We start from the raw sequence: 27,751 nt of genomic DNA, 5'->3' as shown, positions 1-27,751 counted from the left end.
TTCTTGTGAGTTGTCCCTGCTAATACCACCTTTTACTCATGTTCTATCCTCTTGAAACAGAACTCAATTTTAAGAACATAAGAAATAGGAGCAGGAGTAGGCCATCTAGCCCTTCGAGCCTGCCCCGCCATTCAATAAGATCATGGCTGATCTGTCGTGGCTCAGTTCCACTTTCCCGCCCTCTCCCCATAACCCTTAATCCCCTCTCTTATCAAGAACCCATCAACCCGCTTCTTAAAAATACTTAGCGAGGCAGCCTCCACCACTTCAACGGGCAGAGAATTCCAGAGATTCACCACCCTTTGAGTGAAGAAGTTCCTCCTCAACTCCGTTCTAAACCGCCTCCCCTTTATCTTGAGGCTGTGCCCCCTAGTCCTACTGTCTTTTTTGAGCGGGAAGAGTCTCTCCACCTCTATCCTATCCATCCCATTCATCATCTTATACGTCTCAATGAGATCTCCCCTCATTCTTCTAAACTCTAACGAGTACAAGCCTAGTTTATTCAGCCTCTCCTCATAGCTCAATCCCCTCAACTCCGGTATCAGCCTAGTAAACCTCCTCTGCACTCCCTCCAGGGCCAAAATATCCTTGCGCAGGTGCGGCGCCCAAAACTGCACACAGTACTCCAGCTGTGGCCTCACCAATGCCCTATACAGCCTATATAAGCAATCTAATAATGTTCTTACCTGCTACCATCAGATTTCTGAATGCCTTATGTAATATTAAGTTGATCTTTGACGAGCTATGACTCAAACACTATATTCTGCACCCTCTCCTTTCCTTCTCCCCTATGTACAATTTGGGCAGCGTGATTAGCACTGCTGTCTCGCAGTACCAGGGACCTGGGTTTGATTCCCGACTTGGATCACCGTGTGGAGTTTGCACATTCTCCCCATGTTTGTGTGGGTTTCCCCAGGGTGCTCCAGTTTCCTTCCACAGTCCGAAAGACGTGCTGGTTAGGGGCATTGACCCGAACGGATGCAGAACTGTGGCAACTAGGGGAATTTCACAGTCACTTCATTGCAGTGTTAATGTATTATTTGTGTTTAATAAATATATTTCGTTTTTTCTCCATGAACGGTATGTTTTGTCTGTATAGTGCGAAAGAAATAATACTAACATGTGTGACAACAATAAATCACATAATTTTCTTCTCTTCAGCACTGGATTTGATTACAGGTCGTTTTATAATTCATTTTACAATTGTAAGAAAGGTATTATTTTGAACGTGGTATATGTGAATATTGACTTTTATTGTACATTGCATTGACCATCATTGATTCAGCTGCAGCAATGAGCCTGCCTTTGATTGACAGCTGGGGACCGGAAGTGCTGGGTGACCGGTCCCTTCCGGCCGGCTGCGGGAAGATGGCGGCTATCGGCGCTTGGCGCTCTGTTTGCCGGGCGGCCAGGGCTCCCTCTCTCTGGCTTTCCAGCCAGCGCTTTTCACCAAATAGCGTTACCGGATCGCGACTGCAGCTGGCTCCGGCGGTGCTGGTACCAGCCCGAGGCCTGAGGGAAAGTGAGTGCAAGGGAGGGAGTCAGGCGAGGCCCCGCGGCTCTGACGCATGACGCTGGGTACCGGGCGTGAGAGGGGGCGGGGCCAGTGGCTGGAAGGGGGCGGGGCCAGCAGCAGGAGGGAGGGTAGGGCTTCGTGATTGAAGACGATCTGGGCGGGGTTCTGTGATTGACAGTGAGCCGGGGCGGGCCAGGCATCTTGGAGCGATTTGATTGACATTTTAAAGAACCCAGTCCATTGTTGTGTCATCAGGCTTGGCTTTTCTTCCTCTTCCCATCAATGCATATTGGGTCATAGATCATAGAACCTTTCAGTGCGGAAAGAGGCCCTTCGGCCCATCAAGTCTGCGCCGATCACAATCCCATCCAGGCCCTACTCCCATATCCCTACGTATTATACCCACTAATCCCTCTAACCTATGCATCTCAGGACACTAAGGGGCAATTTTAGCATGGCCAATCAACCGTGGGCAGCACGGTAGCACAGTGGTTAGCACTGCTGCTTCACAGCTCCAGGTCCTGGGTTCTATTCCCGCCTCAGGTCACTGTCTGTGTGCAGTTTGCACATTCTCCCTGTGTCTGTGTGGGTTTTCTCCGGGTGCTCCGGTTTCCTCCCATAGTCCAAAGATGTGCGGGTTAGATTGATTGGCTATGCTAAAAATTGCCCTTAGTGTCCTGAGATGCGTAGGTTTGAGGGATTAGTGGGTAAATATGTAGGGGTATGGGGGTAGGGCCTGGGTGGGATTGTGGTCAGTGCAGATCAGATGGGCTGAATGGCTCTTTCTGTACTGTAGGGTTTCTGTGATTCTAACTTAGATGGTATGCACTGTAAGCAGTCTCACAACATCAGGTTAAAGTCCAACAGGTTTAATTTTTAGCACGAGCTTTTGGGGCATTGCCCCTTTTGTCAGGTGAGTCACTCAACAACAGGGCACACTTTAACTTGGTGTTGTGAAACTACTTATTGTGTCTATCCCAGTCCAATGCTGGCAACTCCACATCATTAGATGGTATGGGATGTGCATTGGCTAGGTTAAGCTGGTAAGGATAATTAAAGTGTTGACAGTGGATATTTACAGAGGACATGGATAAACTTCAACAACTGTACATCTCTGCCTGGTGTAAGAGTACAACAGGGAAGATGGTTCAATCATGGATAGCAAGGGAAATCAGGAATAGTGTTAAAGCCAAAGAGGAGGCATATAAATTGGCCAGAAAAAACAGCAAACCTGAGGACTGGGAGAAATTTAAAATTCAGCAGAGAGGACAAAGGGTTTAATTCGGAAGGGGAAAATAGAATATGAGAGTAAGCTTACAGAAAACATTAAAACTGACTGCAAAAGGTCCTATAGATATGGGAAGAGAAAAAGGTTGGTGGAGACAAAAAGAACCCTTACAATCCGAATCAGGTGAATTCATAATGGGTAACAAAGAAATGGCAGATCAACTGAACAAATACTTGGGATCTGTTTTCACTAGGAGGACACAGATAACCTTCCAGAAATGCTAGGGGACCGAGTCCATTGTATTGGGGAAATTGCTGGGATTCAAACACAATAAGTCCCCAGAGCCTGCCGCTGTGCATCCCAGAATACTTAAGGAAGTGTCCCTAGAAATAGCAAATGCATTGATGATCATTTTCCGGCATTCTATAGACTTGGGAGAGTTCCAATGGATGAAGGATAGCTAATGTAATCTCACTTTTTAAAAAAGCAGCGAGAGAGAAATGGGGAATTATAGACCAGTTAGCCTAATATCGGTGGTAGGGAAAATGCTGGAGTCAGTTATTAAGGGTGTAATAATTGAACATTTGGATAACAGTGACAGGGTTGGTCTGAGTCAGCATGGATTCATTAAAGGGAAATTGAGCTTGACAAATCTTCTGGAATTTTTTGAGGATGTGACAAATATAGCAGACAAGGGTGAACAAGTGGATGTTGTGTATCTGGACTTTGAAAATGCTTTTGACAAGGTCCCACACAAAAGAATAGTGAGTAAAATTAAAGTTCATGGTACTGGAGTTAACGTATTGATGTGGATCGAGAAGTCACCCTTCATAACGCTGTTGCTGAATCCCATTACTTAATGACTGAGAGTAGACTGATGGTGATTGTCCAGTTCGGATTTGTCCTGTTTTTGTGCACAGGGCATCCTGGATAATTTTCCACAATGTCGGGTAGATGCCAGTGTTGCAACTGTACTGGAAAAGCTTGGTTAGATGTGTGGAAGGCCTGGAGCACAAATCTTCAGTGCTATTTCTGGAACATTGCAGGGCCCATTTCCTTTGCAGAACCTGGTGTCTTTCTGTGTTTCTTGATATCACATGAATTGTATCTGTGGTGCTGGGAGGCCTCTTGAGGCTGATGATGTGAAATCAGTCCTGTTGAAGATTGTGGCAAATACTACAGTCTTGTCTTTCACACTGCTGTGGGCTTCTCTGTCATTCAGGATGAGGATATTTGTGGAGCCTCCTCCTCCAGTGAATTGTTTAACTGTCCACCACCATTCACAGCTGGATGTAGCAGTTCTGCAGAGCTTGAATCTGTTCTGTTAGTTGTGAGAAACCTATGCATGCTGCTTCCACTGTTTGACATGCTGGTAGTCCTGTGTTGTTCAATCGTTTTTATAATCAACATCTAGATTAACGTTGATTAGGTTTGAACCTCAGGTAAGATAATTTTGGTTATTACAGATACAGGGACTAAAACAGTTAAAAGGACAAGGCATAACTAGAAGGTGCAGTTCCCAACAAGCATGTGAACGAGAAGGGGACAGAAATGTGTGCAGATAGGGTAAGATGAAGAGGAGTGGGAGGAGGCTTGTGTTGTTGGGCCAAATGGTCTGTTTCAATACGATTAACTCTATACCTGCTATTGGCCAGTTCAAGAGTAGTATGGTCATCAGAATGAAAATAAGTTAGCACGAGACTTGAAGAAACCCAGGAAAGGAGGGTAATAAAATCAGTCTGATAACAAGAGGGAACATGTCCCCACAACAAAGTTTGTCTTTATGTTTCAATCAGCTGAGGAGCTTAATGGGTGTAGGTGTGATAGTTCATTTTAAACGTTTAGCAGGCATATGTAGGGACCCTGTGAGGTTTACAGTATGGAAACAGGCTCTGTGGCCCAACTTGTCCATGTTGCCCTTTTTATAAACCACTAAGCTTCTTCCAATTGCCCATTATCCCTCTATACCCATGTAACTGTCTAACTTTAAAAGACAAAATTGAACCTGCCCCTACTACTACCTCTGATAGCTTGTCTAGACACTCACCACCCTCTGTGGAAAAAATTGTCCCTCTGGATCCTCTTGTATCTCTCCCCTCTCACCTTAAATCTAGTTTTTGACTCCCCTACTCTTTCCCTTGGAATTGTATATCAGACTTCTTTTGCCATTGGCAATTCTATGAAGAGTCTGGAGTGTATGATATAATGGGGTTTTATGTAATTTCCATATGGTAGATATTGGTTTTCAAACAATGCCATTTCTTTGTTTTACAGTTGTAAGGATCCAGGATGGACAGACCATAACGGTGAGTACGGCTTCCTCAGTGTCTCATTCAATCTAAAAATGTGCAGTGACTGAATCGTGCAACCAAAAGACAGCCAATTGCCACAGAACTGAGCCACCACACCAAGAAAAATCACTGTCTGAGTATAATATCTAGCTCAAGAGGAGGAGATCCTTAATTTCTCTCAATTATGGAACCTGAGTGAAGAATCAGACACCTCACAGATTGAAATATGGTAGGGGAAACAAAGGAAGGTTAAAGAGTTGTACTGTTTTATTGTTGGATAAAATTTTATGGGAGATGGGCGTTGCTGGCTAGGCCAGCATTTGTTGCCCATCCCTTGTTGCCTTTTAACTGAGTGGCTCACTTGGCCACATCAGAAGGAAATTGAGAGTCAACCACATTGCTGTGGATCTGGAATCACATGTAGACCAGACCAGTTAAGGATGGTGGATATCCTTCTCTAAATGACATCAGTGAACCAGATGGGTTTTCCTGACATTCGGCAATAGTTTCATGGTCATCGGTCGATTCTTACTTCCAGATTTTTTAAACTGAATTTAAACTCCACCAGCTGCCTCAATGGGATTCGAACCCGGATCCCCAGGACATTAGTTGAGTTTGTGGATTAATAGTCTCATGATAATACCAACAGGCTATCACCTCCCCTGAAAGTAGTCTACATTTGAAATTGCTTAGATGCAGGAAACATAAGAACTGGAGAAACAGGAGGAGTGGGCCACACAATCCCTTATGCCTATTCCGCTGTTTGTTAAGATGATTGATCTTCCACCAGAGGTCCATTTCCCCGTCCTATCCCCATTTTGCTGATTCTTAATTCCAGATTTTCTTTTGCATTCAAATTCCACCATCTGCCAAATTCAGGGAGAATATTGCTAAATCCAAGATCAGGCGATGAGGAAGCAGCAGATGCAGTGGGTACTGTTTCGGGTCCCCTGGACTATACTGGATTGTGAATCTTGAGGTTATAATTCTGCATTACGTGAAATACTGATGGAGAGAAGAATAAAGGGAAAAGGAACTGCATTTGTTTGTGAACTCAGACTTGATTCACGTTTTACTTTTTTTTATATTTTATATATTTTTAATATTTTTTGTATATATTTTTTAGTGCCACAAGTTACTGCGAAAATCCCCTAGTCTCCACACTCCAGGGCCTGTTCGGGCACACTGAGGGAGAATTTAGCATGGCTAATACATTTAACCAGCAAGTCTTTCAGACTGTGGGAGGAAACTGATGGAAACCCACACAGACATGGGGAGAATGTGCAGACTCCGTACAGACAGGGACCCTGATGCCTGGCATTGTGTAGCAGCAATGTTAATGATTGTGCCACTGTGCAGGTCCTCCACAGAATCTCAAGCATTAAACCATAAGGCTTCTTCATACTGCTTGCGTTGCAGAAGGTAGATTGGAATTCAGAAGACCCTTCAGTCCCCCCCAGCAACCCCTGTGTAGAAACGTACAATATTACACTATAAATAAAAGCATTAGCTCTACCATGCCTGTACCAGCTCTTCAGAATTCTTTTAAAGTTTACTTATTTGTTAGTGGCCACACTCATTGATTCTTCTTTCAGATTGAAGGAAAGAAAGTCGAAAATTCCCCTGTTGCTTCTGAACCTCCAAATCCTTCAGGGCAGTGCCCGATCTGCAGATGGAACCTGAAACATAAATATACCTACACAGTAAGTAGACTGCATTCAGGAATTATCCATTTGTGAACTTGGTGGTAAATAGGGGGTGTGAGAATGGGAACTTGGTGGTAAATGGGTTGTGTGAGAATGGGAACTTGGTGGTAAATAGGGAGTGTGAGAATGGGAACTTGGTGGTAAATAGGGAGTGTGAGAATGGGAACTTGGTGGTAAATAGGGAGTGTGAGAATGGGAACTTGGTGGTAAATAGGGAGTGTGAGAATGGGAACTTGGTGGTAAATAGGGGGTGTGAGAATGGGAACTTGGTGGTAAATGGGTTGTGTGAGAATGGGAACTTGGTGGTAAATAGGGAGTGTGAGAATGGGAACTTGGTGGTAAATGGGTTGTGTGAGAATGGGAACTTGGTGGTAAATAGGGAGTGTGAGAATGGGAACTTGGTGGTAAATAGGGAGTGTGAGAATGGGAACTTGGGGGTAAATGGGTTGTGTGATTCATAATAATCCTGGTAACTAAGGAAGGAAAATTATGAATCCAGCAGTGCTTGAATGTCCATCTGGCAGATTGGCACGTGAAGCATCACAAAACACAACCAATTTCATATCTTCCCGGTTCTCCTTGTGTTAGGAATTTAATTACACACTCGTCTAATTTTAACTTTTTTCATGTTTTATTAGCCTGCTGGATCTCTCTGACTGTAGCGCACTTCAACATATTGCTGAGCTCTAGGACTTCAACGAACAGCTCCCATCATGTCTTGTCAGTGTGCATAGCCAACTTAGCTGTCCTATCATATCATGTTCCCATTGGTCACATTACATCCAGTACAAAGTTGTCAACGGTTACATTCTAACACCGGTTACCATATTCCACAATTCCCATCCTATTCATGTATTTGTCCAGACGCCCCTTCAAAGTCACTCTACTATCTGCTTCCAGTACCTCCCCCGCCAGTGAGTTCCAGGCACCCACCACCCTCTGTGTAAAAAGAATTGCCTCATACAGCTTCTTTAAACCTTACCTTACCATCTTAAACCTCATGCCCCTTGTAATTGACTTACACCCTGGAAAAAAGCTTCTGACTACTCTTTGTCGATAAGTTTTCCATCTTGAATTCAACAAGGCAAACACAAGAATGCCATATTTTAAACAATCACACTAATTTATACGACAGAAGAGAAAGGGTGCGATTGATTCTGATTGGCCAAGGCCTTCTTACCTTGGAGCTTGGGCATCCTATAATTTCTTGATGCTTTTTCCATAGCGATGCCTCACCAATCAGAATTGACGTACCATCCAATCATCCCCTTTTGTTTTTATTCCTCCCTGGGATGCATGTGTGCTGACTGGACCAGCATTAATTGCCCATCCCTGATTGCCCTTGAAGGGACAGTTAAGAATCAACCGTATTGCTGTGGACCTGGAGTGACGTACAGGCTGGTCCCGTAAAGATGGCAGATTTCCTTCACTAAAGGGCACGAGTGAGCCAGATCGGTTTTTACTACAATCATTTCATGGTCATTAGTAGATTCTTAATTACAGATTTTTATTGAGTTCAATCTCACCATCTGCAGTCACGGGATTCAAACCCAGGACCCCAGATCGTTGCTCTGGGTCTCTGGATCACTAGCTGAGTGACAATATCGCTTTGTTACTGCCTCCCCTAAAAACCAATGATGCAGACTTGTCAGCTTTCATGAGCTACATGTGTACCATGACAGGAGGAAAACCTTTTTCTCACAGTAAATAGTTAGGATTTTGATTGCACTGTCTAAGAATGTGGTGGACAGAATGAGAGGTCACAAACACTAGGTTATAGTGTTTATAACAGGTTTATCTGAAGTCACAAGCTTTCACAGCACTGCTCCTTGGTCAGGTGAAGTGGCTCCCAGCTGAATTGATCCCGCAAAGGGATAAGATGGATGGAATGGCCTCATTCTGTGCTGTAATCCTTCTATGATTTTGTTGGACACCCAAATCTGCACGACTTTGTGTAGTCATTCCCCTCACCAGAACGCATCTTTGCCCTCAAAACTGGTTCTTTTAGTCTAAAACAGAATATACCTTTTGCACACCTTTCCAAGTATTCATTGACCAGACCAAGCAGAGATTTGGCTGAGCATTGCACAAGCATCACGTCGTGGCTAAGAATGCAGAGTTCACTCATTACTCTGCTCAGAAGACTGCTGCAAATACAGTGAGCAAAAACAGAAGCGCTAATTTATTCTGAGTTAATCAGAGGCCCTGCTGACGAGGAGGCTGAAAGCTGCTGTGGCAGCAGCAAGAGGAACAAAAGCATGTCTGCCCAATATCCTGGCAAAAAAATACTTTTCTCACAACCAGTGACAATCAGAATAAATAAATCACATTGACCACTCGTTCATCCTGTGTTTGCTTTAACGAAGCTTTGTTGTTGAATTTGCCTCCATAATGGTCACGACCATTTATCAACAGCATGATAGCTTTATATGTGCTTATCTGTCATTTTGGGAAGTGCATTGAGATGCCCTAGGTTCTGGACTGCAGCTCCTAAACCATTTGGCCTTTCCATTTCTCTCTCTGCTTTCTACTTCTTTGATGTGGAGATGCCGGTGTTGGACTGGGGTGGGCACAGTAAGAAGCCTCACAACACCAGGTTAAAGTCCAACAGGTTTATTTGGTATCACTCACCTGATGAAGGAGCAGCACTCCGAAAGTACATGATACCAAATAAACCTGTTGGGCTTTAATTGTCTACTTCTTTGACCAAGCCTGTGCTCACTTGTCTTAATAAATCCTGATCCTTTCATGGTCATCATTAAACTTTTAATTCCAGATTTTATATTGAATTCACAGTGGCATAATGGTTAGCACTGCAGCCTTACCGCACCAGGGACCCAGGTTCGATTCCTGGCTTGGGTCACTGTCTATGCAGAGTCTGCACGTTCTCCCCGTGTTTGCGTAGGTTTCCTCCGGATGCTCCGGTTTCTACCACAGTCCAAAAAATGTGCTGGTTAGGTGTATTGCGGTGATAAATTCTCCCTCAGTGTACCCAAACAGATGCCAGAGTGTGGTGACTAGGGGATTTTCACAGTAACTCCATTGCAGTGTTAATGTAAGCCTACTTGTGACAATAATAAATAAACTTTAACTTAATCATAGTGTTGAACAGAGACTGGAAACAGCACTGCGCTTGTCAACTGAGAGTGGTATAGTTTAGTAGTGGATCAACGAGGAGTGGTGGGACCTGGTGAACGTGTTGCACTCAAGATACGTGCTGTCCTGCACTGCTTTGTCATACCACAGTAAGTTTGTTGTGCATTCCTTTTAGCAGGCACCTGGGTGTGTTGGAAAAGTACACTGAGTACTTGTGGAGCAGAATAGTATAATTTGTTTCTCAATTCCAGTTTAGTGACTTATAAGCAACTGATTTTTCCTGTTCACTGGTTCTGCAGCCTTCAACTTCTCTGTTGCCTGCTGCATAACATCCATCGGAGCACGTAATCTCGACTGACCTCCCACTGCAGGGAGTGCTGTCCTGTTGGAGGTGCCATCTTTCAATAAAATGATGTTAAACTGAGGCCCCATCCGTGGATGTATAAGATCTCTAGCCACTATTTGAAGGAGAGCCGGGCAATTCTCCAGGTATCCTGATCACTTAACCAAATCTCGTTGTTCCCTTAACCAAATCTTCAAACATTAATTAAAAACAAAATGTCAGAAATCTGAAAGAAAAACAGAAAATGGTAGAAAAACTCAACAGGACTGGCAGCATCTGTGGAGAGAGAGACAGCAGAGCTCTGAAGAAGTCATACAGCCTTGACACATTAACTCTGTTTCTCACTCTGCAGATAACTTTGCATCGCCCCACCTTCACTCAGGCCCGAACACATTGGCACTGCCCCAGTACACACATGGTGCCCAATTAGGCATTGCCATAGTGCCCAGTGTATACTGCCCAGCCATGCCCCCAACCACCTGGGGGATTCAGTGGCCTCCCATCTCCCAGGTGAGGCCTTGGTGCCTGGTCTGTGCTGGTGGAGATTGCCGGCGTGACTTCATGCCAGCGAGGGAGAAGATTCCAGGAGGCCAGAAGATGCCATGCGGGAACACGTCGTTCTCGGGCATGAAGCCAATCTTGCTGGCAAAGGTGCGAATTGGATTTTATCCTCACCCACAGTTTTCCTGGCTCGTCACGCTGATCGACTGATGTGGCATGCCGGTAAGATTGTGCCCTTAGATTTGAAGGGTTTAAAGTGGTTGGGAGGGTTGCAATGGGGTTTTGCACTGGTGCTGAACTCATGAACCTATCACCTACACTTCTCCGATCCCGCTCGGCCCTAACACGAGCTGCGCCAAGTGTGACTCAGCTGGAAAATCGCAGCCATTTTCTTGTTATTATCACGTGGTTGGTTTTGTATTGGGACCTTGCCACCTCTTGATCAAATTTGCTGCCACATTTTGTATTTTTGACCAAACTTCAAAAACACTTTGTTGGCTGTGAAATGCTTTGAGTTATCCTGAGGGGAGGAGCTTGTATATTATAGATATACAAGTCTTTTTCCACCTTAAGTTCTATCTATGGTTGAGCTTAAGGTGATCTTCCACCACCATATCCTTTCAATCACAAAACACTGCCTGTATCCTCGCCTTCTGGCCCAGTTCAGCCTGGCTGCCATTTTACCTTCACCTATGCTCATGACTAGTTTGTCATTGGAAGTATTTCATATACTGGATTATTCTTTAAAGAGATGTTTGGCTGTGCCAGTAATAACCCACACACAGCCTAGAGATGAATGAGCATCATTCATGTCCTGTTGTGGGTGATATTTTCTGAGGGAGCAGTGCTGAACAAGATGTGAGGGCGATCTTCTGGCTTGGGAGGCGATTAAGGTGAAAGAGTTTTCCATCTAGATGGTATTTAACATTGATACCAGAGGGCAGTTGATCTTTGGTAAGGTGAATAGCCACTGTCAGGTAGATTGTAAGCTGTATGAGGCTATCCAGTCCAAACAGCAGTATAATGAGCAGATGGTGTGATGTTGGTTGAAGGAGTTGACGGTTTGATTTATTATTGTCACATGTATTAGCATCCAGTGAAAAGTATTATTTCTTGCATGCCACACGGACAAATCATAATGTTCATAGAGAAAGAAAGGAGAGAGTGCAGAATATAGTCATAGCTAGAGCGTAGAGAAAGATCAACATAATGCGAGGTAGGTCCATTCAAAAGTCTGATGGCAGCAGGGAAGAAGTTGTTCTTGTGTTGGTTAGTATGTGACCTCAGACTTTTGTATCTTTTTCCCAACGAGAGAAGGTGGAAGAGAGAATGTCTGGGGTGTGTGGTGTCCTTAATTATGCTGGCTACTTTGCTGAGGCAGTGGGAAGTATAGGCAGAATCAATGGGTGGGAGGCTGGTTTGTGCGATGGATTAGGCTTCATTCACGACCTTTTGTAGTTTCTTGTGGTCTTGGGCAGAGCAGAAGCCATACCAAGCTGTGATACAACCAGAAAGAATGCTTTCTATGGTGCATCTGTAAAAGTTGGTGAGAGTCATAGCTGACACGCCAAATTTCCTTTGTCTTCTGAGAAAGTAGAGGCGTTGGAGGGCTTTCTTAACTATAGTGTCGGTGTGGAGGGACTAGGACAGGTTGTTGGTGATCTGGACACCTAAAAACTTGAAGCTTTCAATTTTTTCAAGGATGTGCAAAGGTGTGAGGTTAAGTGGATTGGCTGTGCTAAATTGTTCCTTAGTGCGCAGATTAGATGGTAAATGAGCGGGGTTACAGGGATGGACCAGGAAGATGGGCCTGGGTAAAGTGCTCTGTTAGAGAGTCTGTGCAGATTTGATAGCCAAATGGCCTCCATCTGCATGACAGAGATTCTATTAATATGACCAGGATGCCAGGGATAATTCTCCCACTATTTCTTTTGAAATTGTGGTTTGGGATTTTTAATATTGACCTGAGAGAACAACTAGCGCTTCATTTTAATAGCATCTCTGACAGCATAGTACTCCTGATGTGGATATGCTGGCGTTGGACTGGGGTAAACACAGTAAAAAGTCTGACAACTCCAGGTTTCAGTCCAACTGATTTATTTGATAGTAAACTATCAAATAAATTGGTTGGACTGAAACCTGGTGTTGTCAGACTTTTTACTGAGCGTAGTACTCCCTCAGTACTGCACAAGTGTCAACATGGATCTCATGCTCAAGTCTCTGGAACAGGGCTTTAGCTCGCAACCTTCTGGCTGGGATCTGTGTGCACTGCCAACTGTGCCAATGTCACAAACTGTGGTTGGAGTGACCCCAGTGTGCCTTTGTCTGTGGGGGCAGCTCTCCCAATATTCAGCCTGGAATTCAGTTACAAGTGGTGTACCTCAAGGATCTGTTTTGGGGCCACTGCTGTTTGTCATTTTTATAAATGACCTAGATGAGAGTGTAGAAGGATGGATTAGTAAATTTGCTGACGACACCAAAGTTGGAGGAGTTGTAGACAGTGAGGATGGATGTTACAGTTTGCAGAGGGACATAGATAAGCTGCAGAGCTGGGCCGAGAGGTGGCAGATGGAGTTTAATACGGAAAAATGTGAGGTGATTCACTTTGGTAAGAGTAACAGGAGTACAGAATATAGGGCTAATGGAAGGATTCTTAGTAGTGTTGACGAGCAGAGAGATCTCGGGGTACATGTGCACAGCTCCCTGAAAGTTGGCACCCAGGTTGATAAGGCTGGTTAGAAGGCGTACAGTGTGTTAGCTTTTACTGGTAGAGGGATTGAATTTCGGAGCCGTGAGGTCATGTTACAACTGTACAAAACTCTGGTGTGGCCGCACTTGGAGTATTGCGTACAGTTCTGGTCGCCGCATTATAAGAAAGGTGTGGAGGCATTGGAAAGGGTGCAGAGGAGGTTTACCAGGATGCTGCCTGGTGTGGTGGCAAGGTCTTATGAGGAAAGGCTGAGGGACTTGAGGTTATTTTCATTAGAGAGAAGAAGGTTACGAGGAGACCTAATTGAGGCATACAAGGTGATCAAAGGATTGGATAGGGTGGACAGTGAGAGCCTTTTACCTCGGATGGTGATGGCTAACACAAGGGGACATAGCTTTAAATTAAGGGGTGGTCATTATAGGATGGATGTCAGTGGTAGGCTCTTTACTCAGAGGGTAGTAAGGTTGTGGAATGCCCTGCCTGCAGCAGTTGTGGACTCGCCAAATTTAAGGGCGTTCAAATGATCAGTGGATAGGCATATGCATAACATTGGAATAGTTTAGGTTAGAGAGTCATTAGATTGGTTCCACTGGTCGGCGCAACATTGAGGGCTGAATGGCCTGTACTGCGCTGTAATGTTCAATGTTCTATGGGTCAATATCGTAGATTTGTGCTGGGAGCAGCAAGGATTCACTTTGTCTATACAATAGATCTAGGAGGAAGGTTGAAAGAATACTGGGCTGAATGATCTCTTCCTGTGGTTTTATGGTTTGGAGTAGCAAAACAATTTGGGCGTCTTTTGCCTCACAATGAGCGGCAGATTAGCTTGTCTGCTACCTGCTCTGTGTAACAGAAACAGGTCGGGCGCACCTACCTCAGCAGCATCATAAACCCAATCCTGCTGTAAGGATAAAGCAAATTAGAAACAGGAATTTAGCCCCTTGATATTTAACACAATCATGGTTGCTCAATCTGTTAAGTCCTGTTTTCCTACCTTGATTGCTTACCACATAATACCCTTATCCAACAGAAATCTCAGTCAATTGTCCCAAACCTCAATGACTTTATTAGGGGGACAGCTTTCTCGACTTTCGCTACCCTTTGTGTGACTCAGTGATTCCCGAACAGCCGAGCTCAAGCGTTAAAGATTTCCACCCCCACCCCCCATCGGTCTCCGATCACCAGAAGGAATGATTCCTCCCCGTCCACTCTATCAGCTCTTTCAGTCATATTAAACAGCTTAATTAGGTCACCTCTTAACCTTCTATAGCCAAGGGATTAGGAGCCTAATCTTAACAGTGCAAACAGAAGAAGCCCATGTGTTTGTGTAAGAATCCAGCATGCCTGCAGAAATAGGCTGCCCGAGGACAGTGCACTGGTGTGGTCCTGAAACAGAATCCAGTTAAAACACCCCAAGTAAGCCAATTGTTGCTTTATTTACGGATTACAGATTTCCCCTCCTCCCTCAAACTCCCTTCACCTGTTGAAGCTATCGTTACACTATAAGAAAGGCTCAGCTGGATAATCAATATTTACCTCCAACTCTGGAATTTTGGAGCCTTTAGAAATTTCTTGTCCAGCTGAAGTTGGCCTGGTCCCAAGAATGCAGCAGTGCTGAATGCAAAGTCAGTGTGGCGAACAATGGGAGCTGTTTCTTCGTTCAAATATTGGGTGCTGGGCTTCCCTTGGTTTCTAAATTAGTATTTTACTCACTGAGCTCCGAAATTGTCTTAATTAAAAACAAGAATTTGCAGAACTGGCCGACGAGCTTGCAGAGGCAGGTGTCAGTATGTCACCTAAAGTGTGAGGAATTTCCTTTGACGGAGATCTGCTGAAATTGCTGTATCACTGAACTCCAGGCAGTGGTGGTCTGTAATCGGTAGTGGCGTTCAAAATGAAAGGGATCGCAAGTATACCCAAAGAAAGAAAACTGTCTGGGTTCAAAACAATGTAGTAAAGGGTGTAGTGATTCAGAACCTCATAGGCCAGGTTTGACAGGGAGGCGAAGGTGATGAGGTAAACGTGCCAAAGTATGGTTGGAAAGGCCTTGATTATTGCTACGAAATAAACACTTGTTTGAGTCACTGGAAATTTGTGGCAAGTCGTCTTTTTTGGGTTGGTAATTGCTTCTTTTGGGTGAGAGTGGAAGCGGCCAATGCCCTCCCTCATGCTGGAGGAGGGCTGCATAACACAAACATACAAATTTGGATCAGGATTCTATCATTTGGCACAGTGGTTAGCACTGCTGCCTCACATCACCAGGGACCCAGGTTCAATTCTGGCCTTGGGTCACTGTCTCAGCAGAGTCTGCAAGCTCTCCGTGTGTCTGCCTGTGGGTTTCCTCCAGGTGTCCTGGTTTTTTTCCCACAGTCCGAAAGACGTGCTGGTTAAGTGCGCTGGCCATGCTAAATTCTCTCTCAGTGAACCCGAACAGACTAGGGGATTTTCACAATGACTTCATTGCACTGTTAATGTAAGCCTACTTGTGACACTAATAAGTGTTATTATCCTAGAATCCGTACAGTGCAGAAAGAGGCCATATGCTCCATTGAGTGTGCACCAACTCAATGAACATCTTATTCAGGTTTTCTCCTCCCATCCTCCCCCCCCCATCTTGCACATTCACCGTGGCTAATCCAGCCAGCCGACATATCTTGGAGCACTAAGGGGCAATTTAGCAGGCCAATCCACCTAACATGCACATCTTTAGACTGTGCGAGAAAACCAGACCACCCGGATGAAACCCAGGCAGACATGGGGAGAATGTGCAAAATCCACACACAAAATCACCTGAGGTTGGAATCAAACCTGGGTCCATGGCACAGTGCTAACCGCTGTGCCACCGTGCCATGGAGGTGCCTTCAATCCCACTTTCCTGCCCAACCTCCCAGTCAGTAATTCTACGTCACTTATCATTTAACTTGCTGGTCTCCAAAATCAGTTAATCTTATTGGGTGAAAAGATTTTTCCTCATATCCCCTCTAATCCTTCTACCCATTCCCTTGTAATTGGCCCCCTCAGCTAGGGGGAAACGAGTCTTCTCTGGTTGTATTTACGTATCAACATTTTATTTATTTACATTGAAAACTTTTAAAGAATTTGTCAAGGCTTCACAAGGACATTTTTACTTCACTGTGGCTCCATAATTTCCCTCCTTGGTAGAGTGGAACTGAATGTTGCAGCACAATTGTTGAATGCCATAGAGTGAGATAAATGTCAATTCAATTCCTGCTCCAGCAAGTTTAGGGGACGCAATGGCCTAATAGTATATGATGAATGGGATGGATAGGATAGAGGTGGAGAGACTCTTCCCGCTCAAAAAAGACAGTAGGACTAGGGGGCACAGCCTCAAGATAAAGGGGAGGCGGTTTAGAACGGAGTTGAGGAGGAACTTCTTCACTCAAAGGGTGGTGAATCTCTGGAATTCTCTGCCCGTTGAAGTGGTGGAGGCTGCCTCGCTAAATATTTTTAAGAAGCGGGTTGATGGGTTCTTGATAAGAGAGGGGATTAAGGGTTATGGGGAGAGGGCGGGAAAGTGGAACTGAGCCACAACAGATCAGCCATGATCTTATTGAATGGCGGGGCAGGCTCGAAGGGCTAGATGGCCTACTCCTGCTCCTATTTCTTATGTTCTTATGTAATAGTATTATAGCTAGGCTATTAATCCAGAAACATTCTGGGGACCTGGGTTCGAATCCCACCACGGCAGATGGTGGAACTTTGATTCAATAAAAAATACCTGGAATTAAGAATCTACTGAATACCATGAAACCATTGTCGATTGTCGGAAAAGCCCATCTGTTTCACTGATGTCCTTTGGGAAGGAAATCTGCCATCCTTACCTGGTCTGGTCTACATGTGACTCCAGAGACACAGCAGCGTGGTTGACTCTCAACTGTCCTCTAAGGGCAACTAGGCTTAGGCAATAAATACTGGTCAGCCAGTGATACCCATGTCCCATGAATGAATAAAAAATAGATCTGGGGTTTAGGCTGGGTGCTTGGCTATAGGTTGTGTTCTGTGTACATTCTCTGACATGCTTCAAATCTTTGAGAGAGGAATGATTGTTTCATAGGCTCTTGGCACATAAGCTGCCTTCATCTTCCTCAAATCATGAACTTCATTTTGTGGAGGTGACAATCTATTGTAAAACAATAATTGTTTGGTGGCACAGTGGTTAGCACTGCTGCCTCACAGCACCAGGGACCCGGGTTCAATTTTCAGGCTCAGGTCACTGTCTGTATGGAGCTTGCACGTTCTCCCTGTGACTGCGTGGGTTGCCCCCAGGTGCTCTGGTTTCCTCCCACCGTCCAAAGATGTGTGGGCTAGGTTGATTGGCCATGCTAAATTTACCCTAGTGTCAAGGGAACAGCAGGGTAAATATGTGGGGTTATGGGAATAGGGCCTGAGTGGGATTGTGGTCGGTGCAGACTCGAAGGCTGAATGGTCTCCTTCTGCACTGTCGGGATTCTATGATATTAAACTGGAGAGAGTGCAGAAGAGATTTATAAGGATGATGCCAGGATCAAGGGGCTGAGTTATAGATAGAGATTGGACAGGCAAGGACTTTTTTCTTTGGAGAGCAGGAGACTGAGGGGTGATCTTCTAGAACAAAGAACAAAGAAAATTACAGCACAGGAACAGCCCTTCGGCCCTCCAAGCCTGCACCAACCATGCTGCCCAACTAAAACCCCCTACCCTTCCGGGGATCATATCCCTCTATTCCCATCCTAGTTATGTGTTTGCCAAGACGCCCCTTAAAAATCATTGTCATATCTGCTTACACTACCTCCCCCGGCAACGAGCTCCAGGCACCCACCACTCTGTGTGTAAAAAATCTGCCTCGCATATCTCCTTTAAACCTTGCCCCTTGCACCTTAAACCTGTGCCCCCTAGTAATTGACTCTTCCACCCTCGGAAAAAGCTTCTGAGTATTCACTCTGTCCACGCCTCTCATAATCTTGTAGACTTCTATCAGGTTGCCCCGCAACCTCTGTCATTCCAGTGAGAACAAACCAAGTTTCTCCAACCTCTCCTCATAGCTAATGCCCTCCGTAACAGGGAAAATCCTGGTAAATCTTTTCTGTATCCTCTCCAAAGCCTCCACATCCTTCTGGTAGTGTGGTGACCAGAATTGAACACTATATTCCAAGTGTGGCCTAATTAAGGTTCTATAAAGCTGCAACATGACTTGCCAACTTTTAAGCTCAGTGCCCCGGCTGATGAAGGCAAGCATGCTGTATGCCTTCTTGACTATCTTTTCCACCTGCATTGCCACTTTGCCTATCAGTACTCTTAAGGGTTCTGCCATTTACTGTATATTTCCTATCTATATTAGACCTTCCAAAATGTATTATCTCACATTTGTGTGGATTAAATTCCATATTTATAGGGGTGTATAAGACCGTGAGAGGCGTGGATAGGGTGAATGCACTCAGTACTTTTTCCCAGGGTGGGGGAATCGAGAACTAGAGGGCAAAGGTTTAAGTTAAGAGGGGAAAGAATTAATGAGAACCTGAGGAGCAACTTTTTTACGAAGAGAATGATATGTGTGTGGAATGAGTTGCTGGAGGAGGTGGTTAAGGCAGGGACATTGACAACATTTAAAAGGCATTTGGACAGATATGTGGATAGGAAATGTTTAGAGGGATATGGACCCAATGCAGGCAAATGGGGTTAGCTTAGATGGGTTTTTGATTGGTATGGACTAGTTTGGGCTGAAGGGCCTGTCTCCATGCCGGAGGTACTCTGATTTTAATAACAAACTGCACCTTGTTTTGAGGTGAGAGTTTTAAGTATCTGTTACCCCAGATGTCTGTACCTCTACAGAATGAGGGGGCAGAACCTGGAAGTTAGAATTCAGTCATGATGTCAGGGACTACAATGCGTTATGAGAATCTAGAATGATTTCTCTTACAGAGTTGTTGAGATAATCAGTCAGTTGAAAAGGTCAAAATGGAAACCATTAGATTTTTGTCCAACAAGGGTGTTTCCTGGGCTGATTTTGTTCTTTTGTTGTTTTATTATCCGTTATGTCTCTAAGGTAAGTTTAGACCCTTGGCCTATTCCTGTTCCTGTGCGAAGTGCTGCATGCACTCCCTCAACCCTCTCCACCACTTTGTGCTAATTGGTTAAGAGTCAGCTACTCTCTTCTTGATCCAATCTCTCCCTTTTCTCTTGTTGCTTCCCACCAGGATGTGCTCCTACTCAGTCAGTTCATCAGGTCAGACGGAGGGATGTTACCACGCCAGATCACGGGCCTTTGTTTCGAAGAACATAAAAAGATTGAAGTCTGTGTGAAGATGGCTCACCGAACAGGTAAGAGTGTGTGTGTGTGTGTGTCTGTGTCTGTGTCTGATATTGAGTTTTACCTCACGTTCTCATGAGCAACAGAGCGGCACGGTGGCATAATGGTTAGCACTGCTGCCTCACAACGCCAAGGACCCGGGTTCGATCTCCAGCTTGGGTCACTATGTGGAGTCTGCACGTTCTCCCCACGTCTATGTGGGTTTCCTCTGGGTTTTCCGGTTTCCTCTCTCAGTCGAAAGGTGTACGGTTAGGGGGATTGGCCGTGGTAAATTGACCCTTAGTGTCAGGGGGACAAACTAGGGTAAATGAATGGGGTTATGGGGATAGGGTCTGCTGGGATTGTGGTTAGTGCAGACTCGATGGGCCAAATAGCCTCCTTCTGCACTGTAGGGATTCTATGATGATTCAACTCTACTGTCCCTCTGTGTATTGAGTAGGCAGGCCTCTGGATCCACTGTAACCCCCTGGACTGCTGCCTTTTAACTAATTCACATTCCTCTCCATCGCAAGTCCTGTCTTTGAGCATTTTCTTTTCACCAGTGAAAAGAATGTATCGCAGTGCCGCGTGCTCTTTTCCAATCGCTTTCAGGCCCATGCCAGCCATGTCATTGCCCTATGAGATCACAACTTTCTTCACTGTCCATTATCTCCAATTGCAACGGGATCTTGATTAATTGGGCCAGTGGGCTGACGAATGACAGATGGAGTTTCATTTGGACAAATGCGAGGTGATGCATTTTGGTAGATTGAACCAGGGCAGGATTTACTCAGTTAATGGTAGGGCGTTGGGGAGAGTTACAAAACAAAGAGATCTAGGGGTACATGTTCATAGCTCCTTGAAAGTGGAGTCACAGGTGGACAGAGTGGTGAAGAAGGCATTTGGCATGCATGGTTTCATCAGTCAGAACATTGAATACAGGAGTTGGAATGTCTTGAAGTTGTACAAGACATTGGTAAGGCCTCACTTGGAATACTGTGTGCAATTCTGGTCACCCTATTATAGAAAGGATATTATTCAACTAGAAAGAGCGCAGAAAAAATTTACTAGGATGCTACCGGGACTTGATGGATTGAGTTATAAGGAGAGGCTGGATAGACTAGGACTGTAGGACTAGGGGTCACTGCCTCAAGATAAAGGGGGGGCGGTTTAGAACAGAGTTGAGGAGGAACTTCTTCACTCAAAGGGTGGTGAATCTCTGGAATTCTCTGCCCGTTGAAGTGGTGGAGGCTGCCTCGCTAAATATTTTTAAGACGCGGGTTGATGGGTTTTTGATGAGAGAGGGGATTAAGGGTTATGGGGAGAGGGCGGGAATGTGGAACTGAGCCAAGACAGATCAGCCATGATCTTATTGAATGGCAGGGCAGGCTCGAAGGGCTAGTTGGCCTGCTGCTGCTCCTATTTCTTATGTTCTTATGTACATTGGCCCTGCTAAATTCTCCCTCAGTGTACCCAAACAGGCACCAGAGTGTGGCGATTCGGGCATTTTCTCAGTAATTTTATTGCAGTGTTACTATAAACCTACTTGTGACACCAATAAATAAACCTATATCATTGTATACTCATTGAAAATATCATGACACATTCACTGAAATGGAAGACTATGAGATTGGCAGTGGGTTTAAAACCTTCGTCGCATGCAGCTAAGTTGAAAGTTAGGCAGATGTGTGCAACCGATTATAGCTCTGGTTTTACAAGCTAGGAGGCCAATACAGTGACAGTTGTTATCAACCCCGTGTCCAGATGCTGAAGCTTGTTTATGGTATTAATCTTGAACTTGACCTGATTGAGGAGATTGTAATCTTCATGTAAAATAAAGTGAAGAAAATCGGCCGTTGAAACTTGTTGAAAAGTCACAGGTTGTAAATGGCAGAGCTTCCGACTCCAGAGTGAAAGTCTTGCTGCAAATTATTAGTGTCCGGCTTGTCTGCGGGTTCCTAAATTGATTAATACCAAAAGAAGAACTGAGATGTCAAGGATATGAATGTGTTAGCTTGAAATATTCAGCAGGGAAGCGTGCCATCCGTCGAAGGGGGTTTAAGAACTCGCATTAATGACTGAAGTAATTTGCTTGGGTTTTCTGGACATGTTGATAAAACTAAAATCAACACTGAAGGAACTGTGTTCCTGTAGACACTGAGACCAAAAACAACTTCAAAGAACAACACAGCACGGGAAACAGGCCCTTCGGCCCAATGAGCCCGCGCCACCGTCTTAACAATGTAGTTTTTGTTCCTCCACCCTATTTGACCCGCTTTTTTGCACGTTTACCATCTGGCAAGTAAATCACCTTTTAATTAAAAGAATTTTGCGAATAAATCATTGTTGTTCCAGTATAAATTAAAACTCGAATTAATTTTTAGTAAAGCTTTCTGATAAACAAAACAAGTTTATTTCTTAAAAAAGTGATCGAGTGTTCCTTGCTTGAACGTAGCATTTTGCTGGCTGCGAGCGAATTCTAGAATGTTTCTGAGTTGGAGGATTTTTATGTGGTCCACCTCCTGGGTCTCCAGGCAACAGAGGCCAACCTCGAGGTGTTCAATGGCTTCAGACGCTTTTGGGGGTGGAAACTTTTCATTATCATCTTCTTGTGGCTTGAGAACCTGTACACTTGCTTCTGCCAGTGCTTTGGTTACGTTACGGACGATCTCGGCGTCTGTCAGATGCTCATATATTGGGCATTTGTCGTTGGCAGTGTGCCACTGGTGTAGCTCTTCTTTGCTGCATTCAGACAACTTCTCTGCCTCACGCACATCTTCCTGTGTGAAGCCGTAAAAACCTGACTCGTCATCATCTTCACCTTCAGGCTTTTCAGATAGTCTTCAAGCATTGTTGAGTCGGCTACAATTCTACCAATTAATTCCATTTTGATCTAAAAAAACACAAAATTAACTCACCAAAAACTTCTCAGTTCCCCGGAGAGACCAAGAAAAAAGGGTCCAATGATTCACTGCGTTATATCCGAATTCGCGCTAAATCAGGGTGCATAAAATCGGGGTTTCACTGTACCATTAGGCTGTTGCCCCCCTTGAGTGAGATTGAACCAAACAATGTTGAGACACCTTGTCACTGATCTGTGATCAACTCAGTAGAGTTCAAGTCTGTGTTTGTATCTGTAGATGAAGCTGTAGAGTGCTCTGACCAGTCTTGATGCATGAGAAAAATAGCCAAACCCTGGTAGTGACAAAGAACTCAGAAATGGTGAAAAGGTTTGAATTGATCAAGAAAAAGCAAATAAGAGGAGACCTTACAATGCCACTGAAGAAAGGAAAGGTCTGTGCTGAACATTGAAGCTTTGTACAAACTGGTAAAATGATAAGCATTTTGTTGTAGAGTGACTTGTATCTGAATGATTGTTGAGTAGCATTAGTCAGGTGCACCTGAAGAGCTAAATGAGAAAGACCAAATGGCCTCCCTTGTCTTTATTTATCTTTGTGTCACCTACAGGGCAGTGGCTGATGGCAATGTGTTATAATCCCAGTTTGAGGATCCTGCAGGAATGTAATATTTCCACTCCTCATACTAGCCCCTTTGTTGTTTTCCTGAGCAAAATTGCTACACCTTGAGCTCATTTCAAAGCTGTAATAAATGAAAAAAACTTAAGAACATAAGAACTAGGATCAGGAGTAGGCCATCTGGCCCCTCGAGCTTGCACCACCTTTCAGTAAGATCATGGGTGATCTTTTTGTGGACTCAGCTCCATTTACCTGCCTACTTACCATAATCCTTATTTCCTTTACTGTTCAGAAACTTATCTATCCTTGCCTTAAAAACATTCAGTGAGATAGAAACATCAAAACTAAAGTTTATTTGTTAGTCACAAGTAAGGCTTACATTAACACTGCAGTGAATTTACTGTGAAGCTCCCCTAGTTGCCACACTCAGCACCTGTTTGGGTCAGTGCACCTAACCTGCATGTCTTTCAGACTGTGGGAGGAAACTGGAGCACCTGGAGGAAACCCATGCAGACATGGGGAGAATGTGCAAACTCCACACAGATAGTAACCCAAGCCAGGAATTGAACCTGGGTCCCTGGCACTGTGAGGCAGCAGTGCTAACCACTGTCTCACCATGCCACCCGAAGAAACGTTCAGTCCATTACAGAGCTTGATTTTAGGTCCCAGAAGTGACCCATTGCATCTCACTGCCACACTAAGGCTTGTGATCGATGTGGATGTTGGAATCCTCCACACTGTTCATAAGAAACAGAAATTCTCCATCCTGTAACCTCCTGCCCAACAATCCTTTCTCAACAGGATTTCCAAAAGGAAAATTCATGTCATGTCATGTTTGTCATGTTTGTGGGATCTTGCTGTACACACCACTGCTGTGTAAGTCACTGAAGCACTAAGATGTTGTGTTTTGTACAAATCAAAGCCTGCCATTATTTTAAGACATTATTTAGTTCCACTTTGGATTTGAAATAAGGTTTATTTATTTATTAGTCACAAGCAGGCTTACATTAACACTGCAATGTAGTGTCTATGAAAATCCCTAAGATATCACACTCTGGCGCCTGCTCGGGTACATTAAGGGAGAATTTAGCATGGCTAATGCATCTAATCAGCACGTCTTATGCACTGTGGAAGGTAACCGGAGCACCCAGAGGAAACCCACACAGACACGGGGAGAATGTGCAAACTCCACGCAGACAGTGACCCAAGTTGGGAATGGACCCTGGGTCCCTGGCACTGTGAGGCAGCAGTGCTAACCACTGTCTTACTGTGCCACCTGTGTGACTTATGAAGAATCTTTCGGTTCAAATAGCTTTCTGCTGCCCATTTTTAACACACTTCCCTCTCTTTTTCTCTCTCTCTCTCTCCTTCTTCTCTCCCCCTCCCCACCTTCACCCTGCTGCAATCCCTTTTAATAAGTTAACTTGAGCTCATGACCCAGTTCTGCGAAGGTAACATTGATGTCCTACATTTTCCGTATTTTAAAATCACAAGGAAGAAATATCCAGTTCTGTATGTGCTCTCTTTCACCCCTACCCCTTGCATCATTGCCATTGAAAAAGCTACCTGTTAACCATTGACCGACCGTGTTATGTCAGATTCATGCTGTGAGCCACGTATGGCACCACTTGGCTGGGCACGCCGCTGGCAAGTGGAGCACTTTCACAGCCCAATTGAACAAACAAAGAGCTTTGCCTTGATTTGATATGACGATATACAAAGACTGGTGGAACATAATGTACAATTCATAAAATTGTACAGTGCCTAGCTGCAGTACAGAAGGTAATTTCCTGATTCCATTCTGTTGGCACAAGGCACATCTCATTCTTAACCATCTGAAGAAGACCATTGCAGGTCTGAAACTCTGTGACTATAGTTACTTGGGTAAACAGTATTTGCCTGCCAGGCGCAAAATAATGGGTCTTTAAGGATAAAGTACTTCCAGAAGTATTGTTTGACTGCAAATCAAAGTAGACATGCATGCATTTTCTTGTCCTCTATTATTTCTTCAGTGTTGTGTTACTTTGCTACATGATTTCCCAGCACATTCTTTACTTTAAGTGGTCATTGCAGTCATGATCTGTAGCACGTCCACATGTTTTTTTTTATTCTCTAAATCATCTTCCCAACCTTATGCAGCTGACTCCATATCCCTCTGACTTCAGTCTGTAAAGTGCGGTTATATGGCTGACCCCCTGCCTCACAGTGCCAGGGACTCGGGTTCGATTCCCAGCTTGGGTCACTGTCTGTCTGGTTTCCTCCCACGTTCTGAAAGATGTACTGGTTAGGTGCGTTGACCCTAACGGTGCCGGAGTGTGGCGACTAGGGGGAATTTCACAGTAACTTCATTGCAGTGTTAACGTAAGCCTTACTTGTGACTAATAAAACCACTTGGCCCATTGAATCTGCACTGACTGCAATCCCACCCAGGGTCTATCCCCTTGACCCTATGCATTTACCCTAGCTAGTCCTCCAGTGACTCTGGTACCCCAGTGACTCTGATCTGAGGAAGACTGTTATACATCCTGATGACAGGCTTGAAGAAGCTGGCTGCTCTATCTGGATTGCCAAAGATGTGCAGATTGGGTGGACTGGATATGGTAAATTGTCCCTTAGTCCCCCAGGCACTATCAGCATATCACAGAATCCTACAGTGCAAAAGGAGACCCACCGCGTCTACACCGACCACAATCCCATCCAGGCCCTATCCCCATAATCCCATGCTTTTAGCCTAGCTAGTCCCCCTGACATTAAGGGGCAATTTTAGCATGACCAATCCACCTAACCCGCACATTTTTGGGCTATGGGAGAAACAGCACCTGGAGGAAACCCACACAGACATGGGGAAAATGTGCAAGCCCCACGCAGACAGTAATCCAAGCCGGGAATTGAACCCTGGTCCCTGGCGCCGTGAGGCAGCAGTGCTAATCACTGTGTCACTGGGTAATTATGTGGGGTTACGGCATAGGGCCTGGGTGGGATTCTGGTCAGTGCAGACTCAGTGGGCTGAATGACCTCCTCCTGCACTGTGGGGATTGTATGATATATTTGGGAGAGTTTCATTGGCTCACTTGAAACTGTTAAAGTTGATTCTAATAGCATCACATGACTGGAGACCACATCTCATAGAAATCAGTACCCTGAATGTCAGTATCCCAGTGTCTTTAGGTGCGACAAATAAAGAGAAAAAACTGCTGGAGTGAAATGCTTGAAATGCACAATAAGCCTGTCTTAAAGTGGTAAAGAATTCATCTTCATCTTAAATGTTACCTTTTCCCATTACAGAAGCACTTAGGCTGACTCTTTCCAACAATTGCTGATTTTCATTACTTTCCTGTGTCTAATATGTTGCAACAATGCAGGAATCTTACTCATTCTGTTTTTTTTTTAAATTTTATTGTTCTTTCCTTCCTTGAGCTCATTCACTCAACTAGATTTATCAGGTGAAAGGTTTAGGGGACAGAACAACTCAGCTGTAGCAACAGCACTTTCAGAGCACTGATGAGAATTAATCCCCCGCATAGTTTTGACTTGGTATTCTTGGCCACTCCGATGAATGTTAAAGACCCTATGGCTGTCTGTCAGAGAAAAGCCAGGAAGGTGTCACTAAGTGTTCTGGTCAATAATTATCTCTCAGACAGCATCACTGAGAGCAAATGACCTGGTCATTGTTTGAATGCTGTTTATGGGAGCTTGCTATTTGCAATTGGTTACCACATTTCTGACATTTCAATAATGATGCCCTTAATTCTCTGTAAAGGACTTTGAAAATTCCTGAGGTGATGAAAGATGCTCGAGAAATGCAAGTCATTTCTTTCTTTATACATAGATATCAATCATAATGCAGGCAGTCCTTAAATTTACAAACCCCAGCTCACAGTAAAAGAACATATCAATGTCACTGAAGCAGGGGTGCATACGTTTTTCAGAGATTTTCATTTTAAACTCTTAAGTTACTTTAGCAGTTGCATGACAGAGCCTTGTCTAAATTTACAGCAAAATATTACAATTTACTTTTATCTTTCCAATTAAAATGAGAAACTGGAGAAATACAGTAGTTTGCTATCTGTGTATCTATGCCAGGTTTGCATAAAAGAAGAGGGGAAAATATGTAAGAAAAATAGCTTCCAGTTCTACTTGAGAGCTGTTAGACCATAACTACATACCTTGTAAAAGAGTTATAGTTTTAGGGTGTATCATTGAATGAGCTCAGGGAAAGTTTTAAATTGGATCTTGTGAATTTAGTGAATGGATTCGACCAGGGCCCATGTAAAGATGATTCCATGTGAGGGAGATCACAAATAGGGGCCAAAAGTGTGCAGTGGGGTAGTATTAGGATGCAACCAGGATATGAGGAAGTGCTCAGGGAGGGAGCCCCATCAACCAGTTGAAACTTTAGTGACAGGAGAGATGGCAAGGCCAAGAGGTGCTTGGGGCTATGGGATACACCCTAGCTATGATTGTAACACTACATTCTGCACTCTGTCTTTTCCTTTTTGATGAACGGTGTGCTTTGTATAGCGCGCAAGATACAATACTTTTCACTATACTAATACATGTGACAATAATAAATCAAGTGGGTGACGTGTTGGCACAGT

At 44.4% G+C, this 27,751-nt stretch overlaps 1 protein-coding gene across 1 annotated transcript in view; it reads left to right on the top strand.

The window, feature by feature from the left end:
- Positions 1–1,346: 1,346 nt before the first annotated feature.
- mrps18a (mitochondrial ribosomal protein S18A) overlaps positions 1,347–27,751 on the top strand; it is an 81,659-nt gene continuing 55,254 nt past the window's right edge. Inside the window, exons 1-4 of the mRNA XM_080193010.1 lie at positions 1,347–1,522; positions 5,019–5,050; positions 6,631–6,738; positions 19,586–19,709. Of these exons, the coding sequence (XP_080049136.1) occupies positions 1,369–1,522; positions 5,019–5,050; positions 6,631–6,738; positions 19,586–19,709 (418 nt within the window). The 5' untranslated portion in view covers positions 1,347–1,368. The remainder of the gene's footprint in view (positions 1,523–5,018; positions 5,051–6,630; positions 6,739–19,585; positions 19,710–27,751) is intronic.

This window comes from Carcharhinus amblyrhynchos, chromosome 7 (assembly GCF_965287045.1).
Source record: "Carcharhinus amblyrhynchos chromosome 7, sCarAmb.v2.hapA, whole genome shotgun sequence".
In the NCBI taxonomy this organism is placed as follows: domain Eukaryota; kingdom Metazoa; phylum Chordata; class Chondrichthyes; order Carcharhiniformes; family Carcharhinidae; genus Carcharhinus; species Carcharhinus amblyrhynchos.
The sequence above is the reverse complement of the archived record's forward strand: the minus strand, read 5'-3'. Positions and strand labels throughout refer to the sequence as shown.